We start from the raw sequence: 16,145 nt of genomic DNA, 5'->3' as shown, positions 1-16,145 counted from the left end.
AATAGATCACTCTGTAATGACTCTATATAATATGAGTTTCACTTTTTGTATTGAAGAGCTGAAATTAACTTTTTGATGACATTCTAATTTTGTGAGATGCACCTGTATGTGCCATATTGGTGCCTTAATCGTGCCGAATTTTATGTTTGATCGGTTCCGAATATATTCGCTCATCTCTACTCCCATTGACTCCTATGACGTTCTGCTGTGTTCGGTGAATATTGTACATGCGATATACGCCGTCAATCGTAATTTGACACAAATTTTCAAAAGTTCACTCAGCTCTATTCACCATTCTCCAAAAAAGGACATTGCTCTTCCTAAAAGAGAAGAAATGACATTCCTATTCCTAAAACAGGACTGATGACATTACTACTTTTCAAAAAATGCCATCAGGCCTATTTTAGGAATAGTGATGACATCACCACTGTCCCTCCCCCCCCCAAAAAAAATGACATCACAAGTCTTAATATAGAACTAATGACATCCCTACTCCTAAAATAGGACTGATGACCTTGCCACTCGCCAAAAAAAATGACATCACTCTTCTTAAAAATAGAAGTAATGGCATCACTGTTCCTAAAATAGGACTGATGACATCATCACTCTCCCAATAAAAATGCCATCACTATTTCTAAAATAGGACTGATGTCATTTTTTTGGAGAGTGGTGATGTAATCAGACCTATTTTATAAATATTGATGTCATATTTTTTTTTTTTTTTGGAGAGTGGTGATTGTGATGTCACTATGTGGCGAGAGATGATGTCATTACCTAACCCTATTTTGTGGAAAATAAGGAATATATCTTAACTACTGTGTTGTATAGCCGCGTCATCACTTTTTTTTATATATCTGATTTCATTGCCTGCACTTTAGAGAACACTGATGTCACTCCGCGCAGTGCGAGAAACCCTTGACATCACTACAACTTATAGTTTGGGATTGATGATGTCACCACTGCTGTTTTGGAGAGTATTGCTCTCCATAAAGAGCAGCTGTCACGCAGAGAGGTGCGAGCTGGCCTAACCTGACACATTACAATATTGTTATAAAATCGCGACAATCCATATCTAAAAAACAAAAACCTGCCTCAATATCAATCATTTATTGTATATTTTTGCTTCTTATATTATTGGTTAGAATTTTTTTTTTTTTTTTTATGTTTTTGCTTATTTTTATAGTTGTATTTTTTTGGTATATGTGTAGTTTTGCTTAAATTTTTATCTCTTATTTCTTGCTTTTATTTGTATTTTTTGCATTTGTATATTTATGTATTTGCCTCTTCTGATTATTGATTGTGCAGATTAGGGAAAACGGATCCTATTTTTACATTGATGCTAGCGATGACTCCAAAAGCAGCTGGATGAGGTAAGTACTGACATTCACAAGAAGACCCTAATATCAGGGAACATTATTGGGGGAGATAACGTGGAGGTGCACACATGATGTTGTGCCATTTTTTTTTTTTGTTTTTCTCAATACTCTGTATTAACCTTTATTTTATGTTTTCTAATAAGGTATGTGGCATGTGCATCCACAGAAGAGGAGCACAATCTGACCGTGTTTCAGTACCAGGGGAAAATCTACTATCGGGCGTGCCAGCCTATTCCTTCAGGCACGGAACTGATGGTGTGGATCGGGGAGGAGTATGCCAGGACCCTGGGGCTCAAATTAGGTAAGCATGACTGACCTTATGATGGTGGTCCGCAGCATCTCACCTTACCTATCGGGAGGTCCATCGGCAGCACCGCTCACCCTGACCAAGAATAACTGGAGAGGAGTCCACTTGGCGTGATCAGTTTGAGTCCATGGGACTTTAGTGGCCTTCTCGTTGATATCTGGAGTAATGTATGCTACTTTTATGGCACAAGTGGTGATGAATTTGACTTTCAGGCTTCACCGCATTCCATCCCAGCTCCGGAACTGGTGTAAAAACACCAGAAGTCTCAACATTTTTGCCCAACTTCGAGTTGACCAAAAATTTTGTGACCTTTCGAGGCCAAAAATGGGCAAATTCTGACGCTTTGAAGCCATAGTGTATTATATTTCATGGATATTTAGAGGGATTTGGTCACTTTCGATATTATGTATCCGATCGATTATTGCATTTGGGCCATTTTTTTTGTCAAGTTTTTGTTCACTGATTTTTTGTTTTAAGATATCACTTTTTGCCTTTTGTTCTTAGGTGAACATTTTAAATATGAGTTTGGCGAGAAGGAACTTCTGATGAAGCTTTTTCAAGACTTGCAATTAAAGACCCTCGATTCTTTACCCAATCGCATGTCTACCCGAAGTCAGTACACGTGCAATATGGTCACCCCTTTAATACAGTCCCACAAACAGAATTACCCAGTAAATAATATCGGCCATTCTTCATCTGGCTTCCAGCTGCTTGAGGGAACTCAGAACTTAGTAAGCCTTGGTCGAGCCCAGAGCCGTTATTGGACTTTTTTCGGCTTTCAAGGCGACGCCTACGGTCGAATTATGGATAAAACAAAGATTATTTGCAAACTTTGCGGCGTCAGGCTTTCGTACAGTGGCAACACCACTAACTTGAGGCAGCATCTTATATATAAGCATAGGCGGGAATACAATGAATTAGTGGGAACCCAGGGAGCAGTGGTGGAGCCACAGAAGAACGTTGACTCAGTCTCTCCTCGTGAGCTGCCATCCAGGGCTGTCGTGACCCCCACTGTCGGGAGAACAACCAAAGCTGTGGCAGATTTTATTGTCCGTGACCTAATGCCAGTTGAAATAATTGAAGGCGAAGGCTTTGTGCAAATGTTGTCCATTCTGGATCCTAATTACAAGTTACCAGCTGCCTCTTTCTTGGCTCATACGATCCTGCAAGAGATGCACCTTCAAGCCAAGATGAAGGTGGTGGACTTGGTGAAAAATCTTCAAGATTGCTCTGTCAGTCTCGACTTGTGGAAGCATAGCGGCTCGCTGTCCTACCTCACGCTCACCATCCACTACGTCAATGACGCTTTTGAATCTAAGAATATGGTGCTAACAAGTCGGGTTGTTTCCGAAGACCTTTCTGAAGAAAGCCTGAAGTCGGTTCTTCAAGACGTCACAGAGGAATGGGGAATACGGGAGAACACGTTCTTTGCTGTGGGACTCAGCAGTCCTTCTGTTAAAATCGCAGCTTCGAAGGTGGGATGGAAGTCTCTGCCGTGCGTCGGACAGGTGCTGAAGAACTGCATCGAAGCTATCCTCCAGCACCATACCATCCAGACCACATTGGACCGGTTCCGACGATTGATAGCCACTATTTTCTCATCAGCAGCTCAAAATGAAGAGTTGACCACTCACGGGCCAGTTTTGAAGGTCCATTTAAAAATGTTCCTGCGGGATGGTACGAAGTGGTACAGCATCTACACTTTGCTGCAGAGCATAGTTGATCATACCAAGTTTTTTAAAAGCTTAATCGAGACCTTGAACGAAGAAGGGATTTCTCTGCAGCCAGATGACTGGTCAATACTCCAAGATGTCGTAGATATCCTTAAACCCTTATCCATTGCTACCTCAACCTTTACCAAAGATCAATTTGCCGGATTGTCACTGGTGAAGCCGGTGATTACCAGCCTGTTGTATAAACACTTGGCACCGAATGAGTGGGACTCTGAATTTTCCAAGAACATCAAAAAGGCCATACACGAAGAGCTGAGTTTTAAGTATTCAAATCTCGAAGTCAATCAGGTTCTCAACTTGGCATGTGCCTTGGACCCTCGTTTCCGCGGCCTTGATTTCCTCAGTCAACCAGACCGGGTAGAGACCCTTCATTTGTTGAAGCTGGAGGCTTCCAGCCTGGCAAAAATAACTACAACTGAACCAATCTGTGTTACACCAGAACCTCAAAACTCAAGACCACCATCCAAAAAAGCCAAGCAGGACTCTGGCATAGAGTTTCTATTGGGAGATTTGTGTAACGTAAGAAATATTTCAGTTAGCACGGTCAACCAGCAGGCAGAGCAGGAGATAAGTAGCTTCCAGACGAGCGAGGCGTCTTCTTTATGCCAAGACCCATTACAATGGTGGAAGATGCACCACACCCAATATCCTCTTTTGGCGCAGGCAGCCCGTAAACTACTGGCTATCCCTGCCACTTCTGTACCCACAAACTGGTTATTCACAGATGCCGGCCTGGCGGTGTATCAGAAGCGTTCTGCCCTTACTGCCGAACACGTTGACATGCTGGTCTTTCTCAATGGCAATAGGTTATATCTTTGATTGTCTGATGGTTGGTGCTTCACTTTGTGCCTCTCCCAACTTCTACTATAGCCACTATTAGCAAGTGGTCCATCGTATGTCCTCCAGGTCGGATCTAGTGCTTCCACTACTTTCCTAAAACTGGACCCTTGTGCACACCAGTGCATTACTGGGCCGAGAATACGACTATGATGACCATCAATTTTTATGTTTTAGTGTCTCACAGCCGGACCAGTTCGCCATCTCTCGTCGGTTTCTTAAAGTACCCTCTGGAGGCTTGTCCAGGTACCGATAGGGTGTGATTTGCATGTGGCCAGGCTCGTTGACTTATAGGATAGCCACTTCCACTAGGTGGCACTAGAGAGCTTTCTTTCTCAAAAAGCAATACCAGTTGCCTAAAGGTATACACATATATACAGTGGCATGGAAAAGTTTGGGTACCCCTGGTCAAACTTACTGATATTGTGAACAGTTAAGCAAATAGAAGATGAAATGATCTCTAAAAGGCCTAAAGTTAAAGATTACACATTTCCTTTGTATTTTAGGCAAAAAAAAAATATTGTAAAAAAAAATATTGTCATTTATTACTTATTAAAAATTACAAAAAGGATAATGGGCCAATGCAATTTGGTCACCTTTGGAGATTTGTGTGCGCAGATAAATTTGACCAAGGTGAGACCTTAATTAACCTGTTAGGGTTATTGCTTGTCCACTATAATAGGTAAGGTCAGGTGAGGCAAATTTCCCAGCTTTATAAACACCCAGCCTCCTCTTATGCCAAAAAACAGCAGCTATGGGTTCTTCTAAGCATCTGCCTAGCCCTCTGAAAATGGTGGCAGCCACAAAGCAGGAGAAGGCTATAATAAGCTAGCAAACTGATTTCAAGTTGGCTTTTCCTCAGTTCGAAATGTAATTAATAAATGGCAGATACCAGGAAAAGTGGAGGTCAAGATAAGATCTGGAAGACCAAGCAAAATTTCAGTAAGAGCTGCTCGTAGGATTGTAAGAGAGGCAAAACAGAACCCCCTCTTGACTGCAAAAAAAACCTTGAGAAAGGTTTAGCAGACTCTGGAGTTGTAGTGCATTGTTCTACTGTTCAGAGATAGCTGTAGAAATATGGAAGACTCATCAGAAGAAAACCTCTCCTGCATCCTCATCATAAAATTCAGAAGTTTGCAAAAGAACATCTAAACAAGACTGATGCATTTTGGAAACAAGTCCTGTGGACAGATGAGGGTAATAGAACTCTGTGGCCACAATGATCAAAGGTACAGTATGTGTGGTAAAAAGGGCACAGAATTTCGGGAAAAGAACATCTCACCAACCATTAAGCATTCGGCTGGATCAGTCCTGCTTTGGGATTGTGTTGCAGCCAGTGGCACGGGGAACATTTCACGGGTGGAGGGAAGAATGGAGTCAATGAAATGTCAACAAATTCTTGATGCAAACATAACACCATCTGTAAAAAGATGAAAAGAGGATGGCTTCTACAAATGGATAATGATCCTAAACACACATCAAAATCCACAATAGATGACCTCAAAAGGCGCAAGCTGAAGGTTTTATAATGGCTCTCACAGTCCCCAGAACTGACGATCATTGAAAATCTGTGGCTAGACCTCAAAATAGCAGAGGATACAAGACGACCCAGGAATCTCACAGAACTGGAGGAATTTTCCAAGGACGAATGGATGAAAATTCCTCAAACAAGAATTTAAAAGACTCTTGTCTGGTTACAAAAAGCTACAAGCTGTGATAGTTGCAAAAGGGGGCGCTATTAGGTACTAACCATGCAGGGTTCCCAAACTTTTGCATCTTCCCATTTACCTTTTTGTCATTTTTAAAATGTAAAAGATGACAGTATATATGTTTTCTTCCCAAAATACAAAGGTAATGTGTCATCTTTAACTTTAGGCCTTTTAGAGATCATTTCATCTTCAACTTTGATTCACTGTTTACAATAAGTCATTTCTTTTTACCAAGGGTGCTCAAACTTTGACATGCCGCTGTATATGACATACATTTCCGTTCCTTTCCTAGACAGTATTGTAAGCACAGCTGAAACTGCCTCCCAACCTCAGGACTCCTTTGCATTTACCAGAGCAGAGACCTGCTGCAAAAGAAGTCCAGCTTTTTTTTTTTTTTTTTTTTTTTTTTTTTTTTTTTACAATCAGACAAACCCTGGAAAAAAAAGAATAGAAGGTAGTGCACAGGTTTATATTTGACTAGTATTATATGGGGAGCTATATGCTTAATGGTATGGGAACTCACAGTGCAACCGTTTCCTGCAGCTGTAGTTCCTCAGATGGCCACAAGAGGCAGCTGATGTTATGAAGCTAGGGCACTAATAGGGTGAGTGCACACTAGGGTGACCGGATCTCATATGGGGGGGAAAAAATGTCAGAATCTTGTTCGTCTGGACCCCACAAAACGATTCCCCTTTCCAGATATTGAGAGAGCCAAAATTTGAGCTCGATCAAACGATGTTAACCCGTGCCGCTCGTCGCTCAAAGTTTGAAAAAAATCCAAATTGAGGTATTTTAAGATTTAGGTATTTTGCATAGTCTGTTAGACTATAAAGAATGTGACAACAACATTGCAGAAATAGCCCTGACCAAATTTTCGAACCATTTGTGGTATTTGAATGCAGAGTTGGTGGGATTATCGTTTTTTGATCCCACCATTAGACAATGAAAAGTTGTTAATGGCTAATAAATTGCTCAGTAGCACAGATGAACCATCAGAGCACGCTAACCTACATGAGTTGATAATTTTACATAGTTATCTAATCTATTCTAGAGCTTTTGTTAAAGTAGTTTTTGAAACGTCAGAATATAATGCTCGGCATTTGCTTACAACTTGCAGGACATATTGCTTTTGTTCTTCATCTTTTGTCAGAAGGTCGTTAAAGTCGGTTACTTCCTACCTCTTTTAATTTTTCTTTCCTAACTTTTGGATTTACAACCCTAGCGTGCTCTGATGGTTCATCTGTGCTACTGAGCAATTTATTAGCCATTAACAACTTTTCATTGTCTGTAATGGTGGGATCAAAAAACGATAATCCCACCAACTCTGCATTCAAATACCACAAATGGTTCGAAAATTTGGTCAGGGCTATTTCTGCAATGTTGTTGTCACATTCTTTATAGTCTAACAGACTATGCAAAATACCTAAATCTTAAAATACCTCAATTTGGATTTTTTCAAACTTTGAGCGACGAGCGGCACGGGTTAACGTCGTTTGATCGAGCTCAAATTTTGGCTCTCTCAATATCTGGAAAGGGGAATCGTTTTGTGGGGTCCAGACGGACAAAATTCCGACATCGATTTTTTGCGGTCACCCTAGTGCACACAGTGCGGATTGAGCTGTGGATTTGCAGGTAAAGTGACCTGCGGTTTACCTGTGGATTTGCCTGTGGTTTGACACCTGGACAATGGAACAGGTGTCAAACCGCTGCGGAATCCGTAGAAAGAATTGACATTCTGCAGATTTAAAACCGCAGAAAAATCCGCAGCATGTGCACTGCGGTTTTGAAATCCCATTGATTTGCATTGTTCTGTACAATGCCTCCGGATCTGCAGCGCATCCGCAGGGCCAAATCCGCTGCGGATCCGCAGCAGAATCCACAACATGTGCACATACCCTTACTGCCGTGTTGGTTATTATGTCCTAACTTTATCTAAAATGTTATACAGACAACTTCTACTAATACTTAAAGGGGTTGTCTACCATTTGGGGATTTTTTTTCTTGCTTTAGAGGGGCTAAAAATCATTTTTGCAATGGGGTTTTATTACCAATTCTGCACCGTTTGGGTTTTAAAGGCACTCTGTTTCCCTGCACAACTTTGATGTGGGTCATAAATGAGCCTGAGAGGCGCCCAGAAAAAGACAGATCAGAGTTACAAGCTTCCCATCAGATCATTATATCCGGCTCACTGATGGATTCTTAGTTAACTCCTTCTGAAGCCAGCAATAAACAGTGCAACACAGAGGCTATAGGATGCAAATGGAGCAAAGTTTTTAATGAAACCCTATGGCAAAAATAATTTTTGGTCCAAAATGCATGCATTTAGGTAAAAAAAAAGTCCCAAAATTTACAATAAGATTTTTTTTTTTTTATCTAAAGTTTACTGATCATGCACAGAACACAAGGAGATGACGATCAGCTACACAGCTTCTCATCTGTACCAATTTACTAGATGTTGCTTCAAGGACGGCATTCGCACTTCTTGGTTCTCCTTAGTCCGTGACATTTTTGGAGTCCACCAGGTTTAATATAATCAGCAAAAAATCCAGATGCTTTTTGGAAACTGTCATGAAACTACTGTTGACGGATCTTAAAGTTAAAGATCTGTTATAAGAAGGCAGCCTGCTTGATGACAGTTTCCATTTAGATACAGGAAAGATATATATCTTTATACTGTGTTAGCCAGTAGATAGAAGAATATTCAGAATTGAGAGTCCTCAGTGGTTGATACCTTTTAATGGCTAACTGAAAAGATGGTAACACATTGCAAGCTTTCGAGACTACTCAGGTCTCTTCATCAGGCTAGACTAATACAACATCTCAAGAATCACATATTTATACACAAGACAGCACAGAAATAACGCAATAGATAAGGCAAGTGATGTGAAGCAGAATTGTCATTATGGGAGAGGGAGAAACGTAAATATTGGAACAGTTCATAGATAAGCAGTGTGAAAGTTTTATTGCCCTCTGATTGGGGTCTAGTTCTGTGTTGTGATGACCCCAGAAGGTCTGAAGTAAAATGGCTCCACAGTATGCAAATCTTTTCATGGTCAAGCTTGAAAGCAACATTTTTTCTCATGTCCCATCAGGCCTCTGGCCTACTACCGCTACATTGATGATATTTTAATCATCTGGACGGAGTCTGAGCAACAGCTAAAGACGTTCCACGAACAGTTTAATCAATCTCATTCCACCATCAACTTAACACTCAACTACTCCAGCACTGAGATTAACTTTTTGGACACCATCATTAAGCTAAAGAACAATGAAATAGAGACATCCCTGTATCAGAAGCCAATCGACCGTCCAACATACCTTAAATGGGACAGTTTCCATCCAAAACACATAAGGAACTCTATTATCTATAGCCAAGCCATCAGATACAATCGTATATGTTCCAACCCCATGGATAGAGACAAACACCTTGGTCGCCTCAGAAAGACCTTTTTGAATCAGGGCTACCATCCAAGAACAATTGAAAACCAAATTACAAGAGCCACCAGATTGTCAAGGAATCACCTGCTAAATTACAAAGCTAAAGAAGAAAATAACCGGGTGCCTCTAGTAGTCACCTACAACCCAAATCTGGAGGTGCTAAGGGGAGCTGCACGGAAATTACAACCTTTACTACAAAAAGATGCCCGATTACAATCCATTTTTCCAGACCCCCCACTACTGTGTTTTAGGCAGCCCCCAAATCTAAGAAGCATCATTGTCAGAAGCTCCCTGTCCTCTCCAACAGCTACAGGAACCTTTCCTTGCAACCAGAAAAAATGTAAAACCCGTCCATTTATAATGACCACGGACAAGATAAAGATCCCCAACTCACATCAGGACTACAAGATCCCAGGTACTTTCAGCTGCATCACATCTAATGTGGTGTACTTAATTATTTGTACTAAATGTCCAACTGGGGGTCTGTATGTGGGGGAGACAGGGCAAAAGCTTAGAACAAGATGAATGCTCATCGTCACACAATAAGAGAAAAAAGAATGGATCTACCTGTGGCAAAACATTTTTGTATCCCTGGTCATAGCATGATGGACATTAAATTACTTGTATTAAAAGGTAACTTCACATCTCAGAGAGACAGAAGAGTTTCTGAATACAAATTTATGAAAACTTTTGAAACTCTCATTGCAGGTATGAATGTGTCTCATGGATTTATGTCTTTTTACATCAATTAAGGAACTTGCTCCTAAGACCTTCTAGGGTCTTCACAATACAGAACCAGACCCCAGTCAAGAGGGCAATAAAACCTTCACACTGCTTATCTGAATTGTTCCTATATTTGTTTCTCCCTCTCCCATAATGACAATTCTGCTTCACATCACTTGTCTTAGCTATTGGGTTATTTCTGTGCTGTCTTGTGTATAAATATGTGACTCTTCAGATGTTGTATTAGTTCAGCCTGATGAAGAGACCTGAGTAGTCTCGAAAGCTTGCAATGTGTTACCATCTTTTCAGTTAGCCATTAAAAGGTATCAACCACTGAGGACTCTCAATTCTGAATATAGTTTCCATTTAGCAATTTTTTTAAGCAAGTCCTTATTTCAGTGAACACATGATTGGGGAAAAAAAACATAATTGAGCAGGATTATACATTTGTGGAATATGTCGAGTTTCCCTTGCGGTGATTATAAAATTACTGCGTTGCTTAAGTACATGGCTATTATCACTGATAATTTATCTTAATTGTTTACTGTGTGGCTGAAATTTACCAATTATGTCATAAGAAGTTCAGGCAGTTAGTTTGCCCAGATACTTTACACTGCAGCTCTGCTTCTTCTGATTGGCTTCTGTGTGTAAGCACGAGCCCTCCAGAAATCACAAAGTCACTAAATACAAACTTAATTTTAAAGATGAAGAAGTGGAAGTTTTGATAATTTCAACTTTTCAACACTAGGGGGAGTAGCTGCTGAATTTTGCCATGGAAACCTAGTGTACTGCTAGCTATTCAGTTGTATGTGATCCAGAGACGTCTGAGGCATTTCCGAGAATTGGTGCAGCAGGAAAAGTCTTGGAGACAAGAGGGGGAGGTTAAGATTATGGAGGATATTTTTCTTAGGTCATTAGAATGGAGAACACGGATAGGGTGGTAGATAAATGAGGGAGGAGATGTAGGGGGAAGCAGCACTATGCAGAGGATGTGTTGGGTGGTAGACAGATGAGGAAGGAGATGTAGGGCAGTGCAGATGATGGGTATGATGGTAGATGAGGGAGGAGATGTAGGGCGGTGCAGCATTGTACAGAGGATGGGTTGGATGGTAAATGAGGGAGGAGATGTTGAGTGGTGCAGCACTGTGCAGATGATGGATACGGCGGTGCAGCATTGTGCAGAGGATGGGTACGGTGGTAGATGAGGAAGGAGATGTAGGGCGGTGCAGCACTGTGCAGATTATGGGTACGGTGGTAGATGAGGGAGGAGATGTAGGGCGGTGCAGCACTGTGCAGATTATGGGTACGGTGGTAGATGAGGGAGGAGATGTAGGGTGGTGTAGCACTGTGCAGATGATGGGTACGATGGTAGATGAGGGAGGAGATGTTGGGCGGTGCAGCACTGTGCAGATGATGGGTACGATGGTAGATGAGGGAGGAGATGTAGGGCGGTGTAGCACTGTGCAGATGATGGGTACGATGGTAGATGAGGGAGGAGATGTAGGGCGGTGCAGCACTGTGCAGATGATGGGTACGGTGGTAGATGAGGGAGGAGATGTAGGGCGGTGCAGCACTGTGCAGATGATGGGTACGATGGTAGATGAGGGAGGAGATGTTGGGCGGTGCAGCACTGTGCAGATGAGGGAGGAGATGTAGGGCGGTGCAGCACTGTGCAGATGATGGGTACGGTGGTAGATGAGGGAGATGTAGGGCGGTGTAGCACTGTGCAGATGATGGGTACGATGGTAGATGAGGGAGGAGATGTTGGGCGGTGCAGCACTGTGCAGATGATGGGTACGATGGTAGATGAGGGAGGAGATGTAGGGCGGTGCAGCACTGTGCAGATGATGGGTATGGTGGTAGATGAGGGAGGAGATGTAGGGCGGTGTAGCACTGTGCAGATGATGGGTACGATGGTAGATGAGGGAGGAGATGTTGGGCGGTGCAGCACTGTGCAGATGATGGGTACGATGGTAGATGAGGGAGGAGATGTAGGGCGGTGCAGCACTGTGCAGATGATGGGTACGATGGTAGATGAGGGAGGAGATGTAGGGCGGTGCAGCACTGTGCAGATGATGGGTACGGTGGTAGATGAGGGAGGAGATGTAGGGCGGTGTAGCACTGTGCAGAGGATGGGTTGGGTGGTAGATGAGGGAGGAGATGTAGGGCGGTGTAGCACTGTGCAGATGATGGGTACGATGGTAGATGAGGGAGGAGATGTAGGGCGGTGCAGCACTGCAGAGGATGGACATGGTGGTAGGTAGATGAGGGAGGAGATGTAGGGCGGTGCAGCACTGTGCAGAGGATGGGTTGGGTGGTAGATAATGGAGATGTAGGACAGTGCAGCACTGTGCAGAGGATGGGTTGGGTGGTAGACAGAGATAAGGGAGGTAATAGAAGGCAGTGCAGCTAAAAAAAAAACTTTTGCTTTGTGACTCCTTGTTATACAGTTTAGTTAATATAAATAGCAGTTTTTGGATGACGTCTTTATGGGGACACAGAACAGTGGTCAAAAAGAAAGTTTATTTTGAATTTTAAAAAAAGTTTTGTTTTTTTTTTAATGCTTTATCTTAAAAAAAAAACAAACAAAAAAAAACCTAATGAGTTTGGCCCCACTACAATCCGTAGATCAAATATGCAGTCAATAGAAAGACACATATATATATATTAAGAATCACTGTAAACATACCAGCTTGGAGAATAAAGTTAAAGGGTTTGTCTATGAGATTGGATCTATGAAAAACAATACTCACCTAATTGCACCCTCCTGGATCCAGCGCATGACGCTCTTCCATGGTCTGTGCCAACACTAGATTAGAAGACTATCTTACCAGCCACAAGATTGGCTGCAGTGGTCAGATGATTTTGAGCAGCCCATCATCTGAAAAATATCCACTCATGTCACCTAGACTGCAGTGGTCCGTGGCTCTTTCTGCTATCATGTTTCCACTTCCTGTGCTGGCGCTGGCCACGGGGCAGCCTGTGAGTCCAAGTTGGGTGCCGAATGGTAAGTATTAGTTTATTTTAAGCCCCTGGGGAACACTTCTTTTTTTTTTTTTTAATTGGTAAATGGTGTAAAACAAGAAAAATAATGGATACCAAGAACAGTGTTGGATCTCTGGGATGCTAAGATCTGTGGTGCTGTAGGACAACTTTGCTAGAACTAACATTGGCCTACATGGATTCCATACGTGACATGCAACGTTGGGCCTTGTTCAGACGTCTATTTTTCACACACGCGTCCTATATGTGTTTTCATCCTCCCGCTTTGTACATACAAGCAACGACTGACTGTTACATGACCTTCTACTAGTGCGTACATAGATTGAAGGACCATAAAAGACTGAGGCGACTGTCGGATAGATGGCTGGGCTACGATGGAGATATGGATGATGTGATCAGTAGAATGAGCTTTAATTACTTCCATCTTCCATGACCCCGAGCGTTGTGGTTGTTCTTGGTTATCTCGTTGATCTGTATTGAGCGGATATAGTGTGCGAGCTAAATATTTTACATGCTCCTGCTGCTAAATCACTATTCATGGTTTTCATATTGCAGCTCAGTGTGACCCACTTAATGGGTTTCGGAAGCTTTCCTGCCTAGTTTAACCCAACTACCGAGAGTCCTCATTTTAAAATAGATTATATTTTCCAAATCCTTTATTAGGAAATTCATAGATTTAAAGGAGCACTCCAGTGATAAAAAGTTGACTCATATCTCCTTATTGATTAGTGGGGGTTCCACAGTTGGGCTGTGCACCATTCAGCAGAACGGGGAAAGTTTATCCCAGTTGGAGCACTTTTATCTTTGTTACAAAATGGAGTGGCAGAACAGATTCCCGACCACCTCACCATTCATTCTTCACGGGGCTGGTGGAAAAAGCCGAGTGCAGCGCTCTACAGCACCGTAGGTGGTTGGGTATGCGCACTGGCGTTCCATTCTAAGGGAAGAGTCAAACGGCTGTATATCTCAGGCGAGGATCGCAACACAATGCTCGGACTAGTCTTTGGCTCTCATGATCCAAGTGTGACAGCATGTATTTCTATGCAGCTGTCATGCTCTGGTCAGGAGAGCCGACGACCAGTCCAAGCATTGCGTTGTGATCCTCGCCCTTAGAATGGACGACTCTTCCCTTTCAATGGAACGCCAGTGCGCATGTGCAACAACCATCTATGGTGCTGTAGAGCTCTGTACTTGGCTTGTTACGGCAGCCCTATGGAGCATGAATGAAGAGGTGGTCGGGCATCTGTCCTGCCACTCCAGTCCGAGCATTGTGTGGCAATCCTCGCCCATGATGTACGGTCGTCTGACTCTTCCCCCAAAGATGATACAAGTGATTTGTTTAGATTGGTGTGGGTCCTAGTGGTTGGATCCCTACTGATCGTTAACTTTATCCCCCCCACCTTTGAGAGATGTACGGCTCCTGCTTGAGTGGGGTACTGACTTCATAGAAAGCATAGAGTTCATATTGAATCCGTACCCTGAGTTGCAAACTTCACGGGCAACGGTGGGATATTGGTGGGCGGTTGGACCCTCACCGATCTGTTGTACTTTAATAAAGGTGGTTAATTAGCATAATTAAAAAAATATTACAAATGTTTAGTTACTTTTTAATGGAAAAATACCAATTAAGCTTGGATGAACCGTTTGGGGGACAAAAGTGCACCCACTCGAAGCAGTATCGACTGCTAAGGTTCGTAGAAAGCTGAAGTTTGCGCTCACCTGTCAGAGTTGGGTGAACTTGCAACATCTGTAGATTTGTGTAACTGCTTCTGCAGCCCTGTGGCTGGAGAAGAAAAACATCTTCCAGATGATTAATAGTAGAGGAGGACAATATCACGTTGACGTAAATGAGAAATTTTTTGTGTTTCAAAATGGTTATTGTCCCAACAAGTTTTGTGCAGGATCTTCGCCTTTCTCAAGGTGAAAACTGAGGCGTCGACAGGTGTTGGGCAATAAAGAACCATTTTAGAACACCAAAATGTCTATTGATACAACGCGTTTTGGCACCTGAGCGACATCTTTCCTATGGTGAAAGATGAGGCTGAAACGTATTGGGCAATAAAGAACCAACTTGGAACACAAAAGGCTTCTCGGTTCCAACGCATTTCAGAACTGGAGCGGTGCCTATCTCAAGGAGAAAAATGAGGCGCTGAAACGCATTGGGACAATAGAGAAGTATTTTGGAACGCAAAAAGCTTCTAATTTCTGCAGCATATTGTTCTCATCTACTATTAAGCTGAGATGACATTGTTTCAAGAGTTAGTGTTGTAATGTTAACTCCTCGTATATTACCAACTCGTTCCCTTTTGGAAGAAACCGAGATTCGCAAGCTGGGGGCTCGTCCAGGATCGGGTTTAAAAGCTACTTCAATAGTCTTCAGGTCCTATCGCCATTACAAGGATATATGATTCTCAATAAGACCAAGTTGTCCTACTATATAGCAATAGTTAGTGCCAATTTATAGCATGTTTATCCCCATAGTACATTTTATGATGCAGGTTGATGTAAATGGTTAGATTTGTTTTACTTTCTCAAAATCATCTTGCTGCCTATAACAGTCCATGTTTTATTTTTCTAGTCCTGTGTTAAATACTTAAAAGTTGAACTATCATTTCTCTGGGCAGTTAGGACAGTGATATATTTCCCAGTTATGGTATCGCATAGATGGTGTTAATGTCTAGTCTATTATAATATTGATGGAGAAGTATCAATTTTTTCTATATATGTGTTGCAGGAAGATGGTTAATTTGCCTGTTCATTGTGTTTTCGAGGCACATTAACTGCACATAACAGTGCCTACCCCTGTACACTAAAAAAGGATGGAGATGGCCCGCCCATGCTACCATTACACTGCAAAACCCAAGTGTTATGTTCTTTCTTGCTTTCATTTTTGACATTTTTTTTTCTGCAGCCAGCTGTAGACTGTGCAACATAGAGGCTGTATAAGGCAAAAAAGTGTAAAAAATTTTTTTTAATGAAACCCAGTTGCAAAAGTGAACCTACCCTAAAGATGATAGTT

General features: G+C 42.2%; 1 protein-coding gene across 2 annotated transcripts in view; it reads left to right on the top strand.

Moving 5' to 3' along the window:
• Nucleotides 1-16,145, top strand: part of LOC141085452 (E3 SUMO-protein ligase ZBED1-like) — a 39,393-nt gene that overhangs the window by 14,124 nt on the left and 9,124 nt on the right. Inside the window, exons 4-6 of one of the 2 annotated variants that reach the window (XR_012231311.1) lie at nt 1,306-1,370; nt 1,520-1,677; nt 2,188-4,499. Coding sequence is in view for 1 of the 2 variants with exons in the window: in XM_073570819.1 (XP_073426920.1) it covers nt 1,306-1,370; nt 1,520-1,677; nt 2,188-4,235 (2,271 nt within the window). In the remaining variant the exon portion in view is untranslated. Of the gene's footprint in view, nt 1-1,305; nt 1,371-1,519; nt 1,678-2,187; nt 6,768-16,145 lie in introns of those variants that run through there. The other variant, XM_073570819.1, reaches the window with a different exon arrangement.

This window comes from Dendrobates tinctorius, unplaced genomic scaffold (assembly GCF_039654945.1).
Source record: "Dendrobates tinctorius isolate UK_male_01 unplaced genomic scaffold, ASM3965494v1 ptg000028l, whole genome shotgun sequence".
Lineage (NCBI taxonomy): Eukaryota > Metazoa > Chordata > Amphibia > Anura > Dendrobatidae > Dendrobates > Dendrobates tinctorius.
This window is presented reverse-complemented; position numbering and strand designations above follow the sequence as displayed.